Consider the following 25,438-nt stretch of genomic DNA (forward strand, 5'->3'; position numbering starts at 1 on the left):
ATCAGATATATTTACTGTTAATGATATGATAGATATTTTTCTAAAATTTTCTCTATGCTGTAGGGTCTACAAACTACAAACCAAAGATCCTGTTGGTTCAAGCCCTTAGTCCTCATACAGTGTTACCAATATTTGAAAAATGAGAACTTGTTTTAAAAGTCTTTAAAAATAAATTGTTCCTAGGATTCAGTGGTGCATTTTATAAGTTTAATGAATTTCAGTTTAAAAATCCCTTCTCAGACGTACAAATTTTTCTCTGACTCAGAAAAATTGATTGCAGTATCCTTGATAGAAATCTTTGTGCTTGTTCTTATTACTCTTAAAGTTAGTACTGGTGTTAACTAATTAATATAAATATTTGTATTATGGGTGGCAAGTAAAGAAACTAGGAAACCAATAGAATTGAATATTCAAAAACTAAGAGCTAGTTTAAAAATTATCCAGGAATTTTCATGCAAATCTTTGTGTAGTATCATTGTACAATTTCAAGTGCTTAATGTGTTTAGTGCTACTCCTAATTTAAAACTGCCTAACGTTTATAAAATGACAATATAAAGTAATTATCGTATTTGTGTATTCCTTATGTTAAGAGAGTAAATAAAAGTGTCTTTTTAAAGGGGCTTTCTTTTTAAAAAGAGATAAGGTTATAATCTTAAACAGGAATTCTCAACTAGAAGCGATTTTGTCTCCCAGGGAACATTAGGTAATGTCTGGAGACAGTTTGGACTATCAGACAGCTTAAGAGAGAAGACAGTGTGCTATTGGCATACAAAAGGTAGAGGGTGCTGCCAAACATCCTACAGTGCACGAGATAGCCCCCTCATAACAAAGAATTATCTCAGACTTATCTAGAAGATTAAGATTACTCTTTTGCTTATAGAAGCTGAACATTGAATCATTTCCAGGAAATCAAGTCCACTTACTTCCTTATCTGTCCTCCTTTTATTCCAGAATTGCTGATTAGTTTTAGACACTGATAATTTTTTTCTTAACTGAATTCAGGTACCCTGGATCCTGTCTTCAACAACTGAAAATCAGTTAGAAAATTGACAAATATTTAGTGAGTGTCATGCTAGATGCCTGTCTCCTTTGAAGTATTAATCTTTATAACTCATTTAATCTTTATAACTCATTTTATGATTTTTAGCAGTCATGGAATCAGCTATCAAGTTGTTAGGCTGGTTAACATATATTTACTAGAATACAGTTATGTCTTTGAAAAGTATTTCCTAATACCTTTTTTCCTCTTCTGAATGTAGGAATGACAACTTGCCATTTCACTTACTGGATTAGTTTATTTAAATTCCTCCTGCTTTTGCTACTCCCTTGGGCCTCCTCCTTTTTTAAAGTAAATAATGTTCTTAATGGGATTTTTTTTCCTCAGTAATTTTTCTTGAAAATTATTTTGTAAGAAACTCTTGGCTTTATTTACATATTTAAGTTTGATTTAATATGATGAAAAGTGTTGTAAATTGTAATGTGCTAGAATCTTTTGTGGGCTTTTTCATTTTGTAAAATAGTAAAAACTTTTGTAACATTAAAATGATTTAAAATGATATTCTTCTTCTGTGTGGTTTTTGTGTGTTTTAGGTTTGCATATCACCTCAGACAGTGGCAAATTGAAGGCACTGGTATTAGTAGTCATTTGAAAGCACTGAGTGACAAACAGTCCCTGCCGCTAAGGGTTGTATGCCAGCCAGCTGGACTTCCTGACAAGGTAGGTATATAGTTTTAGTTTCCAAATTGATAACATTTCCCAGTTCAAATGTATGTTCTTTTTGTATTTTTAAATTGGTTGCATCTCATATTTCAGATGACTATTGAAATGTATCCTAGTGACCAGGTAGCAGATCTTAGGGCTGAAGTAACTCATTGGTATGAAAATTTACAGAAAGAACAAATAAATCAACAAGCTCAGCTTCAGGAGTTTGGTCAAAGCAGCCGAAAGGGAGAGTTTCCTGGTAAGTCCATCAGTTCAAATTTTCATATTTTCTAGGTTCTATTATATGTCAACTTTAAATCTTTACTTCTTTGAAGACTACCAGCCATGTTTATGGCTCCCACCTCCCCCACCTCCCCCACCTTCCCCTACCCTTGCTATGGTTCTACTGATCTTTAGGCAAGAGTTTATAGTTTCTTTAGGTGTTATTTGCAAACACTTGTCTTCATTTTTTTTAGAAAAATTCTGCTTTTGGAAGTTACTTGAGAAACAATGTGGTAATTAATGTTTGTGTACATACACTGCCCACTACTCAGTTTTACCCAGTAATTTTTTTTTGGCCATTTTGATTTATATTGTTCTATTTTTTAAGCATGTGAAAATAATACACCCTTGTGCATCTACCCTTCTCTCCAAAAAGGTATCATATTAAGAAATTTTTCATGTGGGCCTGAAAGATATATTTGATTCCTTCCTTACTATTAAACCACTAGTGCATTTTTAGTGTCTTTCCATACATGTAAGAGCTAATCAGAGGAACAACCACGAAAGCTGTTAATTTTTACAATTTAAGGGTCTGAAATTAAAGCAGGATAAATACATATTTAGGAAAAAATCTTCAAGTATGAGAGGCTTCTTTGTAGGACTTTTAACCTGTCTGTGTGCAGAGTGATAATTCTTTTGCATCTTTTAGTAAGGTGCCAGCAATTTTACTACAGTATGCCTAAGATGAAAACATCTGTGTCTTCTAAAGTTTATCAGATCTTAAATTTTGTTCTTGAATAATTAATAAGTATTCTTGGCACAGAAGAGTAGATGTTGAAAAGTCTCCATCCTACCCCTATCTCTAAACCACCCATTTTGCTTCTCCTGAGGCAAATTTTCTTATATAAATCTTCAAGAGATACCAAGATATAATGTAAGAATATTTGTATATATATAGTTGAGCCTTGAATTGCATGGGGGTTAAGGGTGCCAGTCCTCCACACAGTCAAAAATTTGTGTATAACTTACTGTTGGCCCTCTGTAGCTGTGGTTCTTTGTAACCATGGTTCATAGATTCAACCAACTGAGAATTGTGTTGTACTATAGTTTTACTATTTAAAAAAATCTGTGTGTAAATGGATCTGCATAGTTCAAACCTGTGTTGTTCAAAGGTCAACTATACACTTAAAACACAAATGTAGCATTCCAGTTATACTCTTCTACTCTTTGCCTGTAATGCTTAACATTATCTTAGAGAACATTCCATATTAGTACATATAGAAAGTTACCTCATTATTTTTAAGATGTGCATAGTCCATAATATGGTAGTACCATAATTTATTTTACTTATTCTCTATTAATGGACATTTAGGTTGTTTCCATTCTTTTGGTATTACGATGTTTTAGAGTGGATCCTTAATATATACATTAGCTAGTACATGTTGGCTAAATACCTAGCTAGGGAATTTTCAGGTCGAAAAGTATCTGTTTTGATTACATTGAAATGTACATAAAGAAAAGAATGTGAAATGAGTAATAATAAAATGAAAACCACCAATGTGCCTACCACCCAGATTAAGAACTGGACGTTATTAGAAGCTAGTTGTGTGTCTTTCCCTGATAGCATCCTTTCAACTTCCCCTTAACAGTATCTTGATTTTTTTGGCTTTTTTTTTTTTTTTTGGTGTTCTTTGTAAGTTTTACCTCCAGTATACATATTCCTAAACAGTGTATTTAATTTTGTGAAAGAGATAAGCAAGCACAAACTTGATGGATTAGGTAAAAGGGGAGCACAGCCACTATAAATAAAGGGTCACAGAAGAAAACAAGTTAAAGAGGGTATACTTTCACCTTTCTTTAAAACCTCATCTGAGGTTATCAATGGGAGAATTCTCAAGTATAGGTCTTGGCACAGTGAAGACATATCTTAGTGCTATAATGTTGACAAGATGCTGAAATACCTAATAGAAATACTGTCAGAGTCTTTTCTGATCTCTTCATGACCTACTTTAGCTCTTAAGAGTAGATGAAAAGAGAATTTCTTCTCTGAGGTAATACGAGTATCTTCTGCTGATTTAAGCAGAATCAGAGAGTAGAAACTTCACTAGCATATGGTAAAGAGAGTCCAGATACAGATATGAATCTGGGCCAGATTCGCTTGCCATTCTTTGCTTGGACCTCAGAGAGGGTATTACGAAGGCAGTAGAGATTGTGGTCATGATGGCCCTCAGTAATTTATTTTTCTAGTCACACTGATCCTATTGGTTGTCCTCCAGTTGTTGAATTGTGCTCAGCTGTTGAGTGTGCTGTATCAGCCTCCTGATAATTCTTTCCACCTGTCTCCTATGTTAAATATACTGTTTCTGATATTCCATACCTTCTTTATTGCCCCCCTAGTCCTTTTTTTTTTTTTTTTTTTTTTTGGCTGAAATACAATGTGATTGTCCAGTAGCTTCCTGAGAGAAGGTTGATATGGGGTAAAGATTTTGATTCTTTGAATGATCAAAAATATATTTCTTATGTTTTCATGCTTTATGGTATGGTAATTTGGCTGGGTATAGAATTCTAGATGGGAAATAATTTTGTTTTAGAATTTTCGAGGTATTGCTGCATTGTTCTGTGATTCTGTTGTTGCTATTTAGAATTCTGAAGCCATTTTGATTTCTGATATTTTAAAACCTAGTTTAGAGCTTAGTGGATCTTCTTATTCCTAATGTTCTGAGGTTTTATAATACTAGGTCTGAGTATGGCTCTGTTTTCAACAATTGTGATAAGTACTTTTGTATTTAGGTATTTAGAGGGCCCTTTTAGTTTGGCAATTTTATCTTTAAGTTTGGGGAAATTTTCTTGAATTACTGATTTTCTGTCTTCCATTTTATCATTTCTCTTTTTCTAGAAATTCTTTATCTACATGTTTTTCTATTGAATTGTTCCTAACTTACTTCTCTTTTCTTTCCTATGTTTTGTTTCTTTGGGTCTTAACTTCTGGAGAGATGTTCTCAACGTTATTTTGCAACCCTTTTGAGTTTTTCATTTTTGCTGTCATGCTTTTTAATATCTAACATCTTCTTTTGGTTATTCTTGGACTATTCTTATTTTCCTAGTTGAAATATTTTTTTGAAGATACTGGTATTTTTTCTTTTAATTGTTGACTTTGTAATCTAGACTCTTGCTACCTGCACTTTAATTAGAATGGTTAGCTGGTTTACCTAATTGTTTTCTATTAATCTCACCTTTTACCCTTTTTTACCTTACATTTGCCATTACAATACCATTCTAGCATTCTTCAGTTCTATATATAGATTAAAATTTCCATTTACTTTCTTTCTTTTTTTTTCCTCTTCCTAATGAACTTCCTTTAAAAATGTTTATACTGCAGGTCTGGTGATGAATTTCCTCAAGCTTTTTATTTTGTCTGAAAAAAAATTTATTGCCTTCATTTTTGAAGGAAATTTTCACTACATTCAGAATTCTAGGTTAAGAACTTTTTTATTTCAAGACTTTATAAAAGTTTTCCCATTATCATTTGGCTTACAAAGTCTTCTGTCTTTCATGCTTTGTATACAGGATGTCTCAACATTGTTTGGTTTGAAAATATTTTTCTTTAATGTTGATTTTCAGAGGTTTGATTATTGATGTGCCTTGTTATATCTTTATGTTTATGCAGTTTGGGTTTAGTCCAGCTTCTTTGGTTTGTGTATTTATAACATTTATCAAATTTGGAAAAGGTTAGCAATTAAATAAAAGGTTATGAATTACATATTTTTTCAAAATTTTTTTCTTTTCCCTTATTCCTCACCATAGTTTCTGGGCCTCTAATTAAATGTATCTTAGACTGTCATTGTGTTTCACGTATCACTGAGGTGCTGTTCTTTTCCTTTTGTTCTTTATTTTTTTTCTCTTCTCCTTTTCTCTTTTTCTCTCCCTTCTCTTTCTCCCCCTTCCTTCTCTCTTCTCTTTCACTCCTCTGTGAGATGGTGATCTTTCTCCTGTGCTAAATCAGTATAAATTGGATTATAAGTTATAAATTCATCTCTGGTTTGGGATTTATCTTTTTGAGGTCTTGCTAGTTACTGTAAGTTCATTTTGATTTCCAGCTTGCAAACTTGGTTGATACTTTTTTCCTTTTTTTTCCCATCAGATGTACGTAAAATTTAAAAAATTTAGCTTACTGGCATTTCAGAATGTAAAAATCAGATGTGTGTTGTTTAATATACTACTGTAACCTAAAGAATTTTTAAGATTTCTCATTTCTTTTTCTTACTTTGAAACATGCAGTACATTAAGATTTTATATTTTTAAAAGGATAGTAACTTTTCCCAGAGCTTTTACGGAATAAGCAATTTTTAGGTTAAAAAAGATCCTCTCAAAAGTAGTAGAAGATGACACAACATTGTAAAATGACTATAACTCAATAAAAAATACTAAAATAAAAAAGTAGTAGAAGATACAGAGCTGCTCAGTTAACTGTAAAAACCAACTTAGCCATTATAATTGAACATTAACATGTTAAGCACACAATGTGTAGGCCTATCTCACATATCAAATAGAGCCCAAAATAAACTACTAGCCATCTTCGTTCTATTTTGGAACAGTTATGCATGCTTAGGGTATCTAACAAACTAGGAAGCAAATCAGCTCTATATTTTCTTAGCAGTCCCTTGGATATTTTATTAAAACAAAGGATATTTTATCTCACTGTTTACTGTAAAAAGATCAGCAAGCATAGTTTGTATCAGATTATCTCAATAACATAGAAAAGAAATTTAATAAAAATCTACCAAAATGTTAGAAGTTCAATATAGACTTTCTTTTCATCTAGTAGCCTATGTTTTTCTTAAGCACTGACTTTGTATTATATGAAATGATTTGGATAAAACACTATATCAGAAGAGGGAACTCAGTTATAATTTATGGGTAATATGATGAATAGAAAACTAAAGAAATCAAGTGCATTGTAGCAATTTAAAAATTAGTTGGGGTACTGCTAATATGAGGTCTTTGTTGCATATACGAGAATAAAACCCTTTGAGACATATAAATGAACAGCCGAATAAGTGGTTTTGCCTAGCATGTGTCTATACAAAATATTACAGAGGTGCCAAGTTAATTGCTTAATATATTTTACCTAGATCTGAATGGAATTTTTATTTAATTGGATGAAATTATTACAAATAATAAACCGTGTGAATCAACTGCACAGGATCAGAAGTTCTGAGAGGAAAACCCAAAAGGATAATAGATGAATTTCAATACCAGCTGTTATACGTTTAAAAACTATAATAATAATATCTCATGAAGAATTGTTAAATAACAATATGTAACAAAGTAACAGTTTTATGACATGTTCAGTTTAGGGGCAGAAATAAAAACTGTTTCTCTCTAATATTCAGGGTGAATTTAAAGTATTTTTTGCACAAGTGTGCATGCGCACACACACAATGAAGTATAAGAAAATTCAGAAATAGGATTGAATATTTATCAAACCATTGGGAGAGCCAACATTTCTAGGCTTAGAAATAACAAGAAGGGAAATAATCTAATACAGCCACACAACAGCTAGCAATTTTGCTACACAGTAGTCATACTTAAGGAAAACTGCTGAAATGAACCTTATTGGAGACACTCATTTTCCTTCCTTGTGAATGAAATGTTTTTTGATAGAGTTTTTTTTTACTTGAGTGGAGGGAAAAGGTAACTTTAAAATGTTATGTGTCATTAGAGAAACCAGTAGTCCTGCTTCACTCATTCTTGAAAATAGCTGTTTTAGTGCCTATCCAATGGAATTTTCCTACATTGCTAATAAAATTGAATAATATTTGAGTTTAATTATTCATCAGATATTTCATTTCACTTAATTTTCCTCCAATTAGGCATTTCCTTTAAAAATTTTTCATTGATTAAATAATAATTAATTTGAATACCTGTTCTAATGCTAGGAGTACATCTGTGGTTGTAATAAAATTGTCTTTGTGGAACTGGGATTTTTTTTTTAATGGGAGACAGATACATATATATATAATGTCAGACGTTAATAAGTGCTTTAAAGAAAGATTAAGCAGAGTAAGAGACGAATAGTGAGATGCGGCTCTTTAGATTTAGTAGTTAGGAGGAAGTCCTTTTAAAACATATTTGATGAAAAACCTGAAGAAAGTGTAGAAGCGATCCAAGTGAATTTCTAGGGAGGAACATCTTAGACCTTGAGATGGGAACATGCTTGGTGTTTTCAAGAAAGAACATACATGGGTAGCTAAAGCATATTTAGGTAGGGATGATGGTGGGAAATGAAGTGGACGATGCAGGCAGCAAAGAGGACTTTATGCATTCTAGAAATAAACTGCCTCAATCTGTTGAGTTCATTGAATTTACCATAATCTAGAATGCTGTAGCTCATCTTTTCATGCCTGAGCTTTGGGTTTTTTTCTGCCTATAATCAATTTTATTTTGTTTTGATGGGTAATTATCAAAAGAAAGAGAGTACTCGATCACTATAAATACTTTCTGGTTACTTGTAAACTAAGGTTTAGTTAATGAATCTGATTCTCCTGCGTGTATTGCTGAGGTGAAATGCTGTAGGTTCCTAGAAAGCTCTGTAGTGTTTGTTACTTGTACAGTTTTTTTATATTACTAAGCAAGCGCGAATTGATTTAATAAAACTGCTGCTAAAAGAGGATTTTCTTGCAGCTTTTACTGTTGAAGGCTGATCTCAGACAACAGAAAATAATGCAGGAAACATTTTTTCCACTTTGCTCAAGAATTACACTTAAGCTTAACGTCCAGTGGATTAATTGCTGTAACCATGTATTCATGTCAGCAAATTAAGTTAACTTATGAAAATGTTCACTCACATTTCTTGCTGTTTTTAAGGAGGCCTTATGGGACCTGTCAGGATGATTTCATCTGGACATGAATTAACAACAGATTATGATGAAAAAGCACTTCATGAGCTTGGTTTTAAGGATATGCAGGTACACATAAATTGGTTTGAGTTTTGATCATCTATTGACTGTTATGCACAGTAGTTGAATGAATAGTCAAAGATATAGTTCAAGAACACTTCTTACTGCTTTTGTTATATTTAAATTATAAGGAAAGTCATTTTCTATTTGATTTATTAAACCAAAAACTTGATGTGTCTAATTATGTGTTAATTTTTTTCCACTGTTGTTCCTATTTTTATAGATGGTATTTGTATCTTTGGGTGCACCAAGAAGAGAACGGAAAGGGGAAGGTGTTCAACTGCCAGCATCTTGCCTACCACCCCCACAGAAGGACAACATTCCGATGCTTTTGCTTTTACAGGAACCTCATTTAACTACTCTTTTTGATTTATTAGAGATGCTTGCATCATTTAAACCACCCTCAGGAAAAGTGGCAGTTGAAGATAGTGAGGTGACTATATCATTTCATTTTCACAAAATCTTTTGTCTTTCTGTTGAGTAGAAAATAGTTTTCTCAGTAGTCTCTTCAAGGCAATAAAACCTAGTAATCCGTTTATTCATTCATTAACTGTTTAAGTGCCTAATATCCAGGCATACTGTTTTAAGTATTATTTTATAAGGATCTAAATAGGCACAGTTTTAGCCTTCATTGAATCTAGTGGGGAAGACAGATAACGATATCCTTAACAGATAAAATAGTTTCAAGTAAACTAACAAATCAGTAGTTTCCGGTAGAGATAGCCGCTGTGACTGAAGCATAAAGGACTGGTGATAGAGACCCATTTATATTGGTTAGGGCAGGTTTCTCAGAGGGATACCATACATAATTGGAGCCTGAAGGATAAAAGGAGCCTACTAAATGAAGAAAATGAGAAATGATCTGGATAGAGTAATCTGATTCCTGAAGCCCTTAATATAAGGAGTTAGGCAGGTCTGGGAATTGTTAGGGGGCTAGGAAATAAGAGTGTGGAGCATGGTGGGAGAGTGAAATGAGAGGAATGAGATTGAAGAGATAAGCAGAGCCAAACTGGCTATTACAAGCCATTTTCAGTTTACTCAAAGTGAAGTGGACAACACTAAAGTATTTTAAGCAGAGGGAGAGACATATGTTCAGATTTTTGTTTTAAAATGGTAAGTTTGTTTTGGCAAGAATTAAAAAAAGCAGTAAGGAACCTAACAATTAGTCCAAGGAAGAATACCATCTTTTTAGTGATCCCCCACAACCAAGGGGATCTCCAGACCAAACCTCAATCCTTTGAGTTCCACACTTATATATCCAATTGCTTTCTTGATGCCTCTACTTGATGTCGCACAGGCATCTATTCTTCTTCATCACAAATGGAAACCACCCAGTTGCTCAAGCCAGAAATCTGTACACCGTCTGTTTTCCTTCCTGAACTAGAGTCTATCCTTTCTCCTAATCCAATCTGCCATCAAATTATGTTGTTTTGACCTGTTGTCCACTTATTTCCACTGCCACCATTCTGTTTGAGGCACCATCAACTCTTTCATGGAAGAATAATAATTTTGAGACTGAGTGGCAAAGAAAATAGTGGTGCTTTTAAGGCTCTCCTTATGTTAGGCAAACTGTTCTTTCTTTTTCAAGAATGATAAGTGAATTTTTTCTGTGTTTCCAAAATGTGTTTGGTTGTGAATGCTGTTGTAGCTGCTGTTGGGTTGTCTGTTCCTCATAGCCTCATCTCTCTTGTGGTGGGAAGCTCTTAAATTCTTAAGAAATGCCTTTTTTTCATGCAGAATAATCAATAATAGATGTCCATGAACCTCCATTTCCTCACCTTTTAAATTTTATGCTGTAAATATTTAATGACCTTTTACTTCATGTCAGCACTGTACTGTCAGTTTAAAAGAGAAAAAGGTAATTACAAGAATCCCAGTTTTCCAGGCAGAGGGTAATAGCTCAGTGGTAGAGTACATGCTTAGTATGCATGAGGTCCTGGGTTCAATGCCCAGTACCTCCATTAAAAAAAAAGAATCCACTAATTTTCCAAGAGGATGCTAATGTTCTATGCAGTGTACGTTAAGGGAACAAAGGGAGGAAACAAATCTGGGGACAATTTCCTCAAAAGAGGAGTTGTTTAAATTGGGTCCAGCTTCTGTTAAAGAGGGAAGAGAGGCATTGCAGATTCAAGGAAAAGTGAATGGCATAATTGAAAAACTGGGAGTGTGAGTATAGTGTAATTAAAATACAAGGTCTGAAAGGGAGATTGTAACCTATACCACAAAGGACCTTATGAGATTTTTATTCTTTGTAAAATGGATTGCCATTTTCATGGAATGTTTTAAAGCAACAAAATGAGATCTTTTCTGGACTTTTACAAATAAAGTTGAGGTGTTAGTGTGGGAGTTATATTGAGAAAACAAGGACCAGAGGTAGCAGGACCGGTTAATAGGCCATTGTATAATTGTCGTTGTGAGGCCTAAACCAGAGAGAAAGCATTCATCTATTGGCAGATATTTTATTAGACTTTGTGACAGGAATGCTGCTGTTGATGTGAAGTTTCTGTGTTATTACAAGGCTGATTCAGTCTTGAAGAGGATTACCAAAAAAGTAAAGGATCTTCACTGGATATGACCCCTATTTTATAGTGCCTTTCAGTCATAACACAGAACATAGTCATGTACACTTGGGAGGGTTTTTTCCCTTCAAACTGTTTTTTGCAGAGTTCAGTTTCTCTCACTCTGCCTCTCTCTCTCTCAGCTGGGTATGTACAAAGGAATAATTCTATTTTACTGTAGAACTCTCAGTGCCATGTCCCCAAATAAACTGAAAAGTTTACTTGAGTTGCTTCTTTCTTCATTATGGTTGTGAAAAGCGAAGTTGGCCTTAACTCCTCCAGGTATATTCCCTTTCCTTCACAGTGTACCAGCTTTATACCATTATACAAAAAGAACTAAATTACTTTTTGTAGATGTATAGAAGAGTCCTTTGGCATCTCTTCGACCATATAATACCCCAAAATCATTATGACAGCAGCTAGTAATAAAATAATACTGTACAAATTCATACTCTGGAAAATTCCAAAAGTGTAAATTTTAGCTTTGGCTGCTTGGTTACCTCATGGACTGCTTTAATTTTTTTAAAAAAGGAAAACTTGCCTATTTCTTACATAACTTCCTGAAACATCTGTAGCTTACTATTATGTCAGTACCATGTAGAGTTCAAATTTAGCAAGTAATAATGAAAAAAAGTAGGTTTTTTAAGATTATTTGCTTTTCTCTTAATCCCTACTTGTCTGACACTAGAATATAAGATATGAATTAGCAAAATATGAGAAACAGGTGTACTCTTTTCCCAAATGTAACATCAAGGATTTAATTTACCATGTCTCTTGTTCTTAGAATAGTGACTTGCAAAGAAGAAATAGATAGTCGTACTGAAATTTACTTGGATAACTTTATAAAACACATTTTCACTTCTGTTTGGAAAGTTTCCTGGTGAAGGTGGCCAGATCTGCAGGTCACTTTTATACCCCAGAAAAGTGATCAATAACAAGTTGAAACACCACCACTTTGATGTAACTGTTAATTAATTGAATAAATGTATTTACTATATAAAAAGTGGTTTATTCTCATTTTAAAGTGGTTTATTCTCTCTTTTAAAGTAAGATTAAAAATGTCAAATTTGATAATCAGTCATTTTATGCCAATTAAACTTGTTTAGATTTTTTTTTTTAACTGAACTGTCTTGATAAGCAGTTGTTCTTATTTGTGTAGAGCTTAAGATGTGAAGAACTTCATCTTCATGCAGAAAACCTCTCTAGGCGTGTATGGGAGCTACTGATGCTTCTTCCTACATGTCCTAACATGTTAATGGCATTCCAGAATATCTCAGATGAGCAGGTGAGTTCACAATACTTTTTATTCTCCTGGAGGATGGTACCAGTTTGCATTGTATGAGATTGCTTGTGGACCTGTAGCCTCAGTAATTTTGCTCTTAAATAGGTAAAAAGTGCCAGTTCATGTTAATGTTGATATATTTAATTATTAGTGAAGTTGACTAATATGGGTTAAATATAAGGCAAAGTTTTTTTTAAGTTATCTTAAGAAAATAACAGATTTACCTGTATATCAGTTTTTTTTATATTACTTCATGTTCTGAGTGTTGCTTTGTTTTCAACAACAGAAAGTAACATTTAGAGAAAATATACTATAGTTTAATGTCTCAATGCTTGTTTTAGATGCTTGTACAAGTCAACTGATAGAGTTAGGGGGAAAATTAGACATTCTAGGCAAAGAAATTTAATATATATATATTAGTTAATTTTCCCATAAAGGCATGATCTCATGTTACTGTTAGATATCTTTGTAAAGACATCTGTTAAAATTAAAGATTATTTTTTAAAGTTGTATAATAAGGAGTTACTTTGTGGAGATACCATTAGAACACCTGTAGGACGAATGGAAAAACAATATCCTAATGTTATGCTAATGATTACCTGTAATTTGGAACGTTGTTATGTGATTTCAAAAGGTCCTATGTCTCAGATGACTTAGAAGTGAAGAAGATGGGCCTGGAAAATGGTGGTTGATGATTCAGTGCAGCTTTAATAATACTATTGTTGTCAAGGATGCACATTAAGTGTAAATAACGCTTTCATAAATCGAGAGTAGAAAAGAACAATATTTTTAAGTTTATGTATTTGCATATATGACTTTTGAATGGGTAGGTGTCACTTACAGATATTAAACATAGACTGTACTACTTCCATATCCTCAAAGTTCATGCATTCAACTAGGCTGCAGTGTTTTTTTTCATTGAGAAGATGATGAATTACCTCAACTATTGTGGAGATTAACAGCTATAATTTTTCTCCTGTGCTGCTGTTTATTAATTTTTTTAAATGTAATGAATAATTGGTGTTTTAAGCATATAATTTAGTACCAATTGTATAATTGGTGATCAGTTGTTTGAATATATTTCAATATATATGTAGTGTCGGTTTAAAAGTTTTTTGAGGGGTGGTTCTCTTAGCAAGTTGGCTTCAGAAACCTATGTCTTTCTTTTTTTAATTTAAGAGTAATGATGGACTTAATTGGAAAGAACTGCTCAAAATTAAGAGTGCTCATAAGCTATTATATGCCCTGGAAATTATTGAAGCTCTGGGGAAACCTAACAGAAGAATAAGGAGAGAGTCGACGGTAATAGCATTTCCATTATTATCATTAGATATTTGTATTCTCTCTGGAGCAAAATTCCAGAGTATGTTTTCTTTTAATTCTCCTGCCACCCTTCCTTATTTTATTATTTTTTACTGTTTCTCACAGGGAAGTTACAGTGATCTTTATCCAGATTCTGATGATTCAAGTGAGGATCAAGTGGAAAATAGTAAAAATTCCTGGAGTTGCAAGGTTTGATCATATGTGTTGGCAGTGTATTGGTAAAAATAATTTATCTCTAATTTTCCAAACGTAGGTACCATAATTATTGTTAAATTAACTTACCATTTCAATAAAACATAGTTTAAAAATTACGCATTACCCTCATCGCAGTAATGAACTGAGATTATTTAGTGCCTTTGTACTCCTATTTTTAGCACTTTTTATTTTTTCTTTCATTGGAATACTGTGTTAAAACCTCTCAGTGTCTGGGATTAAATGGTTAATGGAATATAAAGATATGTATATAGATTTTTGCAAGAATCTTTTTAAAATTCTCGAAAGTAGGCTATTACTGTAGAGAAGTTACATTGGTTTTTTTAAATCAAAAATTTCCTAAATGAAAGCTATATAATACTTTACTTACATATACACACACATCCAGTTACTGAATCGAAAAGCAGGTCTTCACTACATTATGTAGCTGCTTTCCTCTTACCATTACTCTCACAATTGTTTACAGTTTGTTGCTGCTGGAGGGCTTCAACAGTTATTAGAAATTTTTAATTCTGGAATTCTAGAGCCGAAAGAGCAGGAATCCTGGACTGTGGTAAGTGAAAACTGACATTTTCTACTAGTTACAATTGTTAGCCCAACAAGCCACTTTCATTTCCCATTAGCAAGTGTAACTTTTGTTGCAAACTTTATTGTAGTAAAGGAGAGTATGGAATACAGCAGAAATAAGTTTAAGGAAAAATAGGGAGTCTGATAAACTAAATATACAGTAAGAGTTCTCCATGTCAACTTTGTTAAAAAAATTTTTTGAGTGCTAATATTAATGACTCTAAATTATAGGTAGTTCAAAAACATTTTTTCTTTAGGTTATAAGTTATATATTAATATTTACACAGTCTTAAAGCTTGAATACTTTTAAAGAAAAATTGTTTTATGTCTTCAATTTTTTGAAAACATCCTTTTTTGGGGGGTTTCACTTTGTTTTGACCATTTCTTCCTTGATAGCAATACTAAAAAATGTGTTTCCAGATCATTTGTGACTGGTCTGCAATGAAATAGATACAGAACTTGAGAGTAAGCCTTCAAAAAATTTTATAGCAATTGGATAATATTGAATAGTAATTTTTAATAGCATTTTGCAAAATTCTGATCCTCAACAAAATGGAAGTTTTTAAAAATGGTACTTTGTTAACTTGAAGAAGCACTGTCTATAATATTAGGAATATTAAATTGCTTGTGGAATATTTGAAAATTCTTAGTGCTGGACCAAACTGCACAATCCAGTTTTGTATTAAATGGAAAAGATGCTCATGTCCTGACCTCCAGCAAAACGGAGTAGCATTATCAAACATTCCATTCAAATATTAATTTCTTAGTACTTATTTTTTAGAGTTATTTTAGAACCTAGGAGTCAGGTGTTTGTGATTTGTTATCAGGTACTGCTACATCCAAAAGATTAATGGGAGAAAATAAATTTAAAAAACATTGCTGTCTACCAAGATTTTGTTGGTTTCAGTACTTCTTTCCATTTTTGTTTTACATATTTTGCTATTCATTTTGAGTTAACTTTTGAATCTGGTGTTAGGTAAGGGTCTAACTTGATTCTTTTGCATATGCATATCAAGGTTTCCCAGAACCTTTTCTTGAAAAGATTATATCCTGCAGTGAATGATTTTGGCACCCTTGTCAAAAATTATTTGACTGTATATGTGAGGGTTTATTTTGGGGCTCTCTATTCCATTCCTTTGAACTTTTTGTCTTTATGCCACACTGTATTGATTACTGCAGCTTTGTGCTGTAAGTTTTGAAATCAGAACATGTGAGTCCTCCAGTTCTTTTCTTTCAAGATTTCTTGTCTATTCAGAGTCCCTTGAGATTCCTTATGAATTTTAAGATGGGTTTTTCTCTTTCTGCAAAAAACATGATTAAAATTTTACTAGGGATGGCATTGAATCTTTGGATCACTTTGGGTAGTATTGATATTTTAATAAGTCTTCGAATCCATGAACATGTGTTGTGTTTACATTTATTTATGTCTTTAATTTCTTTGAGCAGTGTTTTGTAGCTTTCATTGTAGAAGCCTTTCAACTCCTTGGTTAGGTTTATTCCTAAATATTTTATTCTTTTTGATGCTATTGTAAAGGAAATTGTTTTTGTAATCTCTCTTTTATATTGCTCATTGCTTGTATAGAGAAATGCAACTGAATTATGTATGGTGACTTTGTATCCTGTTACTTTGCTGAATTCATTTACTAGTTTTAAGAGTCTTTGTGTGGAGTCTTCAGGGTTTTCTACTTCAGTAACACCAGGTAATTTTGCTTCTCCTTTCCAGTTTAGATGTCTTTTTTTTTTCTTGTCTAATTACTCAGGCCAGAACTTCCAGTACTGTGTTGAATAGAAGTGGTGAAAGCAGGTGTCCTTGCCTTGTTCCTGATCTTCAAGGAAAAACTCGCTTTCACCACTGAGTATGGTTTTCACTATGGGTTTTTCGTATATGGCTTTTATTATGTTGAGGTAGTTTCCTTCTGTTTCTATCTTGTTGAGTGTTTTTATCATGAAAAGGTATTGACTTTTGTTAGATGCATTTTCTGCATTAGTTGAGATGATGTCTTTTCCTTCATTTTGTTGATATGCAGTATTACATTGATCATTTCTTACGTGTTGGACTATCCTTGCATTACAAGAATCCCGATTGGTGATGGTGTGTAGAACTTTTGACATGTTGCTTAATTCTGTTTGCTACTATTTTGTTCAGAATTTTTTCATCAGTGTTCATAAGGGATATTAGTCTGTACTTTTCTTGTAGTATGTTTTATCTGGCTTTGGTATCAGACTTATGCTGGCTTCATCAAATGAGTTAGGAAGTTTCCCCCTTCAATCTTTTTGGAAAAGTTTGAGGATTGTTGGTATTCTTTAAATGTTTAGTATAATTTACTAGCGAAGCTGTCAGGTCCAAGACATTCCTTTGTTGAGCGATTTTTGATTACTGATTCAATCTTACTAGTTACAGGGCTATTCAGATTTTCTATTTCTTTATGATTGAGTCTTGATGAGTTTTGTGTTTCTAGGAATTTGTCCATTTCAAGTAGGTTGTCCAGTTTTTTGGCATACAAGGATTGTTCATAGTACTCTTAACAATCCTTTTTATTTCTGCAGAATTAAACATTTTTCCACTTTCTTTTCTGATTTTAGTAATTACTTTTCATTTTTCTTAGTTCTTCTAGCTAAAGGTTTGTCATTTTTGTTGTTCTGTTCAAAGAACCAGCTTTTATTTTCAATGATTTTCTCTAGGTTTTTATATTCACTGTTTATCTCTGCTCTTATCTTTATTATTTCCTTCTTTCTCCTAGCTTGGGTTTAGTTTGTCTTTCTTTTTCTAGTTCCTTAAGCATAAGTTAGGCTGTTGATTTGAGATCTTGGTTTGGTTTTTTTTAAATGTGAACATTTTTAGTAATCCGTATCCCCATTAGCACTTCTTCAGTGACGTGTCTGTTCATATTTGGGGTTTTTGTTTTGCTTTGATTACAGTTTGTTTTTTTCTTAGTAAAGAGTTACAAGACTTTTTTTCTTTATTCAATTTGGACAAGTTTTTTGTCAGATATAGGTAGTAGGAATATTTGCATTCAGTCTCTGGCTTACTTTTTCTTTACATTGACAATGTTTTAAGTAGGAAGTTTTTAATTTTAATAAAATTTGTATCCTAATTAAGGAATCTTTGTTGCAAGTTCACAAAGATTATCTCCTGTGTTTTCTTCTGTAAGTTTCATAATTATCTTTTACATTTAGGTCTGTGATACATTTTGAGTTAACTGTTGTATATGTAGAGTGAATTTGAGGTTTTATTTATTTTTTCCATATGGCTGTTCAGTTTTTCTAGCACCATTTGTTGAAAAAAGTGTTCTTTTCTCACTGAAATTTCTTGGTACCTTTCTTGAAAATCAGTTATATAGTATTGTTTTCTGGTATATTAGTATAGCCGTGCTACTTAGCAGTGATACTAGGAAAAGAGGAGAACAAGGACCATTGAAGAGAAATCTTCTGAAACCCTCATCTATAAGTGACATTCTTATTAATTTATTTAAAGGAATCATTTTATTTTTAAATTTTTAAGGTAGAGCTTTAAATCAGGTAGAAATTTTACTTTTCATGCTATATAATATTTTACCAACAAAATACTTGTTTTATTTTAAATGTATATATGTAAAGTGCAAATTTTTCAGTTGAGTTACTTTCTAGAATTATTGAGAATTTCTTTCACTCTCAAATATTAGAGTATATACCATTTATGTGGAAAGAAAATTTCCAATACTTTTGCCATCAGTTCTTTTATTTTGTAGGTAAATGTTATCTTCATTAGCATTTTAATAATTTTTTTAAGTTTTGTTACATTCTGAGCAGTATGTTTTTTAAAATCCTGTATATTGCTATTATATACCTATGTATGAAATTTTCATGATAGAAATGCAAGTGTCATTTCCATTTCATTAAATACACATTCTAGTGTCTAATGTCTTTTTTTACTTTTATAAGATTGAATTGTTACTAGCCATAATACATGAGCAGCAAAATTTCTCTACCATATGGATTAAGTACTAGCTATAATAATTTTTATTTTCTATCCTTTAGTTTCAAGTTGTATAGTGACCACATTAATGAAAATAGGGAAATGACATTTTCTTCTTATCCACAGTGGCAGCTAGACTGTCTTGCTTGCTTGCTGAAGTTAATATGCCAGTTCGCAGTAGATCCATCTGATTTGGATTTAGCTTATCATGACGTCTTTGCCTGGTCTGGTATAGCAGAAAGCCATAGGAAAAGAACCTGGCCTGGCAAATCAAGAAAAGCTGCTGGTGATCACGCCAAGGGTCTTCATATACCGAGATTAACAGAGGTAAAGTACAAAAGTTGCCATTAAATTGTAGTAATAAATAAACAAGGACATACTGTATATAGCACAGGGAACTATATTCAATTTCTTGTAATGAGCTGTAATGGAAAAGAATCTTAAAATATGTATGTATATGTTTAACTGAACCACTTTGCTGTATACCTGATACTAACGTAAACTGACTACACTTCAATAAAAAATAAGAATTAAAAAAAATTGTAGTAATAGGTTCTATTTATGTTTTGAAAGATCTTATATATTTTTGTTTTTATGAAGTGAATACACTAATGTATACAAAATACTATCCTAAATTACAATATGACTTAACAGCTGAAGTGGTGCCTTCATTTTAAAGCAGTAGAAGTTATGAGGCAATAATGCTTTTCAGTTCATCATCTAAAATGCAGGAATGAATAATATATATGCCATTTAAATGTTACCTAACTGTAGGACTCAGTTCCTTAGTCAGTCTCAGTAATTTTTATACTGAGTATATCAGGGTCCATTCAGGAAAACACTAGGTATTTTAACAGAGTAGATCTAAAATAGAGAACTGGTTTTACACATATGTGTTGGAGGGCTAAAGATAAAGGGAATGTTGAGGTAATCCAGACAAGTAACCATCCACCACCCCTAGGGTTTGAGGAATATATGGAAAATTAGGGTTATCAGAAATTAAAAGATTATAGGAGGGATCCTGTTGAACTAGAGTTTAGGCCTCTGAGGAAGTGGTTCTGTTACTGCTGAAGTCAGTTGCTTCTTCTGGGTAAAATACTTCAGAAACAGTGCTAATAGAAAAAGCAAGAAAGTAATCTCTCTAGTATCCCAGGTTGACAAACCTGAATAGGAAGCCAGCTGGCAGAGAAGTTTAGTTCATAATGTACCAGCCGTAGTGCCACAGAGTAAGTACATACATAATACGGTAGATTTAGAGCTGAAGATGGTACAATAACCAGCACATCTAACAATAAAATGAAAATTCTTTTTGACTGTAAATTCTGTTGTTCATGTGATCAAATGTTTGCTCTTCAGTGTCATCAGTGAACTAGAATGTGAGGAGGGATGAAGATGAGTTTTTACTGAAATCTCTTCCTCATTTTGTAACCTTTTGAGAATGGCACCTCACCTCATACTTACCCAAGAAATACCAGAGTAATGAGCTGTTACTAATAGAGAAATAGAATACATATACCCATATATGGAATTTTTAAATAATTGGCTAATTTTTTAAAAACTTGTTCAAGTGCATACTTATTGAAAGTAATTGAGAATATATAAGTGAACCTTTCCCGAAGTCACAGGTCACTACCATTAGTAATAGCTTTATATGTTATTTTATTATGTGCTCATTTTTTCTGTGCATATGCCAATGTTAGATTTTTATAGTTTAGAAAAGGAGCATACTATACTTTTTTCATTTCTTTATCATAATATTTAGAGTTTAGTATGTGAATCTAGGCTATTAGGGGGAAAATTTTTGCAACCCTAATTCTGGAGATGAAGTAGTTCTGTAGTAGGGAAGAACACTTTTTTTTTTTTAAATAATTTACTGTCATGCATTATTTCGTTGATTCTCCTTTAGTACCCTTTTAGAAGGTTCAAATTCCAAATTGGACTTTTAGATTCTAGCCTAAATATAGCTTTTCTTGTAGCTTTCCCAATTTTGCCAGGGACAGGTTTAGTTGCTGCTCCCTTCTGTTGCTCATTGGGCACATTGCGTATACTTGTGTTACCGTGTTTTCTATGTTATCTGCTACACTGGACTAACATTTCCAAGATGGGAACAGGGCTTTTATAAAGTCACTGCTCAGAATGGGTTCTAATTTGCATAAGGGATTTAATAATTCTTTATTAAGTTAGCGATTTTTTTCCTACTATACAATTGAAGAACTAGACTAGAAATTAAGTATTTATTAGAGTCATGCAGCTTGAAAGCTAGCAAGCTAAATGTTGAACCTCAAGATTTTTCATCTAGAATCCATGCTCTGTATCTATGGTATATTGTATTGCTTTTCTATATTTATTTCAGGATGGTTAAGGAATCTGCCACTGCTTGACTTTTTTTATTCTTATTTCAAAAGTGAAAAATATTACTTCACCTGGTGCCCAGAAAGACCACTGACATGTGTAATATGTAATATTTTTATCACACTATTGGGTAACGTGCAGAGAATCTGTGGATCAAATACAAAGAGAGGATTTGTCCGTGTATTTCTAAATTTCCAATATTTTCTTATTAAAGTTGCTATATTTAAGTTGGATTATAAATTTGGTTTTTTGATATTTGATATTTTTACAGTATTTCCAATAACCATTCTTAGGATATTCCTTATCTTTTTATAAATAAAAATCAAAGTAACTTGGAATCTTTGGTTGAAAATGCATTTTTGTGTTTTAGTGTATTTATAGATTTTGTTAAATGTTTTTGTTTTAAAGGTATTTCTTGTTCTTGTCCAAGGAACCAGTTTGATTCAGCGACTTATGTCTGTTGCTTATACGTATGATAATCTGGCTCCTAGGTATGAAGTTTTTACATAATTTATGTATATATCTATTTATAGTAAGGATATAGTGTTTTAAAACTTCAAATTGAAAAAATTTAAAAACAAAAATTGTTACAGTGTTTCAGTGAACTTCTATTTCATTCATCTAGATTTGCATATTATTATCAACATTTTGCCAGTTTTTTATTGCATAATCATGAGTGTGCATTTTCTGTGTTGTGTGCACACATTTGTTTATGTATAGTTCTGAATCTTGCGAGAGTTCAGACATTGTGACAGTTTATTCACAAATAATTTGATGTGTATCTCCTAAGACCAAGGATATTTTCTTAACAACTACAGTAAAATACTCAAATTTAGAAAATTTAACATTGATATATTATCTAATACTCAAATTGTCCCATTAATATTCTTTAAAACTTTTTAAATTTTTTACACGATTTTAAAGGGTATATTCCATTTATAATTACTACAGAATATTGGCTGTATCCTCCATGTTGTACAATACATCCTTGAACCTGTCTTACACCCAATAGTTTGTACCTCCTACTTCCTCTTCTCCCCATAACCAAACTACTCTGTGTCTGTGAATCTGCCCCTTTTTTTGTTCACTACTTTGTTGTATTTTTTTAAGATTACACATATAAGTGATTCATACAGTATTTGTCTTTCTATGTCTGACTTACTTCACTTAGCATAATGCCCTCCAAGTCTATCCACGTGGCTGCAAATGGCACAATTTCATTCTTTTTATGGCTGAGTAGTATTCCATTGTGCACATCTTTATCCATTCATTTGCTAATGGACACTTAGGTTGCTTCCATATCTTGGCAATTGTAAATAATACTGTTGTGAACATTGGTGTGCGTGTATCTTTTCAAATTAGTGTTTTTATTTTTTTTCCAGATAGATACTTAGGAGTGGAATTTTTGGGACATACGGTAGTTCTATTTTTAATTTTTTGAGAAACCTCCATACTTTTTTCCACAGTGGCTGCACCAGTTTACATTCCTACCAACTGTGTAACAGTTTATAACAATTTTTTTCCTGGTCCAGGATCACATACTGTGTTTAGTTGTCATATTTCTTCCATTTCCTTTAATTAAGGATACTTTCTTAGCCTTTCTTTCATGATACAGACATTTATGAGTAGTATAGGCCAATTCTTTTATAAAGTGTCTTTCAATTTAAGTTTTCCTGATTGTTTCTCACGATTAGATTCAGACTACACATTTTAGCAGAAATACTCCATAAGTAATGTATCTTTCCCAATACACCCTGGAGATAACCGTTTGTCCTATTATTAGTGATGCTAATTTTGATCAGTTAATCTGGTTTCCTGCAAGTTTCTCTGCAGTAAAGTTTCTGATATTTCCTTTCTAGTTAATAGTAATCTGTGGAAAAATATTTTGCAACTGCTTAAATTGGCTAGTTTTCACAAAATTGCTTTTCATTGACTTAGCATTCAGTGATGATTCTTACCTGAATTAAATGTTAGCATAATGTTTGCAAACTAGTGATTTTCTAACTCTTACCATTCCTTTTATGTTTATTAGTTCACATTCTATTATAAAGAAGAGCTTTCTCTTCCTCCCTTTTGTTTACTATCAATTTCATGAATTTTTTTTCCATTCAGTATAATTCATTACTACTACTCTTTGCTCAAATTAGCTGAGTTGGCTTCTTCAAGCTTCTTCATGTGTCCTTTGGACATATCCCCATTATTTGGGTGGAAGGGAAGAGTCTCTTTTTATTTTTCCTATCACTATAGGATCTTCCAGGCTTACAGTTTCCCTGCCTTAGTTCTAGAATCAGCATTTCTTTAAGAATCCCTAGTTCTTATTGGTGGGGAACCTCTAAAATACGGATACTTGGCATACTCACTGTTCTTAGTGTTTCCTTGCTTCTAGGCCCTCAGTAGATAGAGCTGGAAATAATGTATATAAGAATATAGTTTAAACATGTAATATGATCCCATTTTGGGGGGCTGTGTTGGTGGGTTTTTTTTAAATAATGTACAGAATTTTAACAATATATAAATGGTAATTGCTAATACATGAGTACTTGATTGTATGCCTTAAATAATCACATAAATTATGTTAAAGTATGTAGAATTAATTTCCATGTGTTGTATTCTGTAGATGTTGTGTTGGGCTGAAGTTTGCCCTTGTACTCAAATGATTTACAAAGATACTGTAAACACCTTTAAGAGTGCTTAATCTTATTTATGGCTAATATCTAGTTAGCTGTTTTTAGATGCTTTTAAAAGTCACCTTCATAGGCAGTGGTTGTATATAAGCATGATCATTTTAAGATTATTTTTAATGAAGTTTTTTAAGTGTCTGTCTCAGCTGAATTCACTTGATCCATTTACTTGATCAATATCTGCTTTACCCCACTAGACTTTTAAGTTCTGTTCGAACTATATCTGATTTTACCCACCATTATATTATCAGTGCCAGGCACCTTACCTCATTGTTTGTGAAACTAATGAATGGATAATGTGGAGAATCAAAAAAAGTGCTATATATGACATTGGTTTTTATGATAAAATACATTTTATACTCCACCTGCCAGTTGCTCTCCAGTTAAATAATTAACTAGTTCTCCTTGTCCTCTAACACACATTCTGTATACCTCACTATCCCATGCATCACAGTATATTGAGTTAACAAGGCTCAAGTCTTGTTAACTGCTTGTCAATAACTGCTCTAGTCTGCTTTTATTTTTTCAGCATTAAGAAATGTTGGCTTGATCCTGTTAACCTGACACAATGAAATATAAATACGCAGGTTTGATACCAGCTGCTGTTGTTCAGGCTGGTTCACTGCAGCAATTCTTTTCATTCTACCATTTCCATTCTTAAAAGATCTTGTTAAGATCTCTAATGTGAGCCCTCCCTGTCCCCCTCTAGTCTGTGTTTTCTTGGCTCCTGTTCCTGTTCCATTATCTTTTCATAGTCCTCCACCTTCAGTTTATATGTGCTAGGAGGTTTGTGTCAATTAAAGTAGCTAGAATGAACTTTTTCCCTGTTAGCAAAAATCTTCTAAAGCTACAGATTTTAAAAGTAGATGGGTAGGTTCCTCCTGGTAAAGTTAAATGTATTAAATTAATATGATAAAAGTTAAACATGAAATATGGCCAAATACTTGATTCGTAAGTTTTAACTTCTTAGTACCATTTATTTTAAATCAGTAATACGGATGAGTCTTGCTTTTTGAGATTTTGAAAGTTGTTTTGTTCATTATAACAAAGTGAGGATGCTAAAGTCCTTTTTTAAAGACAGCTTATTTGTAAGGTGAATACTAAATCCCTGTTTACTGGTTTTGTTAAAATGAAAATTTTTAATGTTTTGTTTTCTTTAAATTGAGGTAATATATTTTCTAATGAAGTTACTGAAAGTATCATGGGGAAAAAAATAGAAGTGAAATATAGAATTAAATTGGGAATTTTTCACTACTTTTCAGTGGTTTGCTTCCAAGAATTCCTGATAGAAATTTGCATTAACAATACAGAAGGAAGAACATTTTATGTCAGTGTATGATTTTTTTTAAGGAGTCTGAAATTTAAACTAAAACATTATAACCTTTCTCTTTGTAATACATACCTCTTTAACCAGAGCTTTAGCACTTTTTAACAGTTGACTTCAGTCAATATAGGATTCACTCAGATTTTGTTCATTAACTCTGAGCAGTCATTTGATGTTTGCTATAATAAGATTTTGCCAAGGATTCTTTAAATAAAAAATGAAGACCATGGGAAAATAAATTATTAGCTTTTAAAATCTAATCTATCAAGGGGGCAGAGAAAGCTAAAGGCTATGTAGTAA

The 25,438-nt window shown here is 32.4% G+C and overlaps 1 protein-coding gene across 6 annotated transcripts in view; it reads left to right on the plus strand.

Moving 5' to 3' along the window:
• Nucleotides 1-25,438, plus strand: part of USP34 (ubiquitin specific peptidase 34) — a 202,416-nt gene that overhangs the window by 103,190 nt on the left and 73,788 nt on the right. For all 6 annotated transcript variants that reach the window (XM_064494458.1, XM_031467101.2, XM_031467100.2 and 3 more), the window contains 10 exons: nt 1,591-1,717; nt 1,814-1,961; nt 8,792-8,892; nt 9,107-9,316; nt 12,601-12,726; nt 13,903-14,025; nt 14,152-14,235; nt 14,726-14,812; nt 18,908-19,108; nt 21,542-21,624. In XM_064494458.1, the coding sequence (XP_064350528.1) occupies nt 1,591-1,717; nt 1,814-1,961; nt 8,792-8,892; nt 9,107-9,316; nt 12,601-12,726; nt 13,903-14,025; nt 14,152-14,235; nt 14,726-14,812; nt 18,908-19,108; nt 21,542-21,624 (1,290 nt within the window). The remainder of the gene's footprint in view (nt 1-1,590; nt 1,718-1,813; nt 1,962-8,791; nt 8,893-9,106; nt 9,317-12,600; nt 12,727-13,902; nt 14,026-14,151; nt 14,236-14,725; nt 14,813-18,907; nt 19,109-21,541; nt 21,625-25,438) is intronic.

Source organism: Camelus dromedarius, chromosome 15 (genome assembly GCF_036321535.1).
Source record: "Camelus dromedarius isolate mCamDro1 chromosome 15, mCamDro1.pat, whole genome shotgun sequence".
In the NCBI taxonomy this organism is placed as follows: domain Eukaryota; kingdom Metazoa; phylum Chordata; class Mammalia; order Artiodactyla; family Camelidae; genus Camelus; species Camelus dromedarius.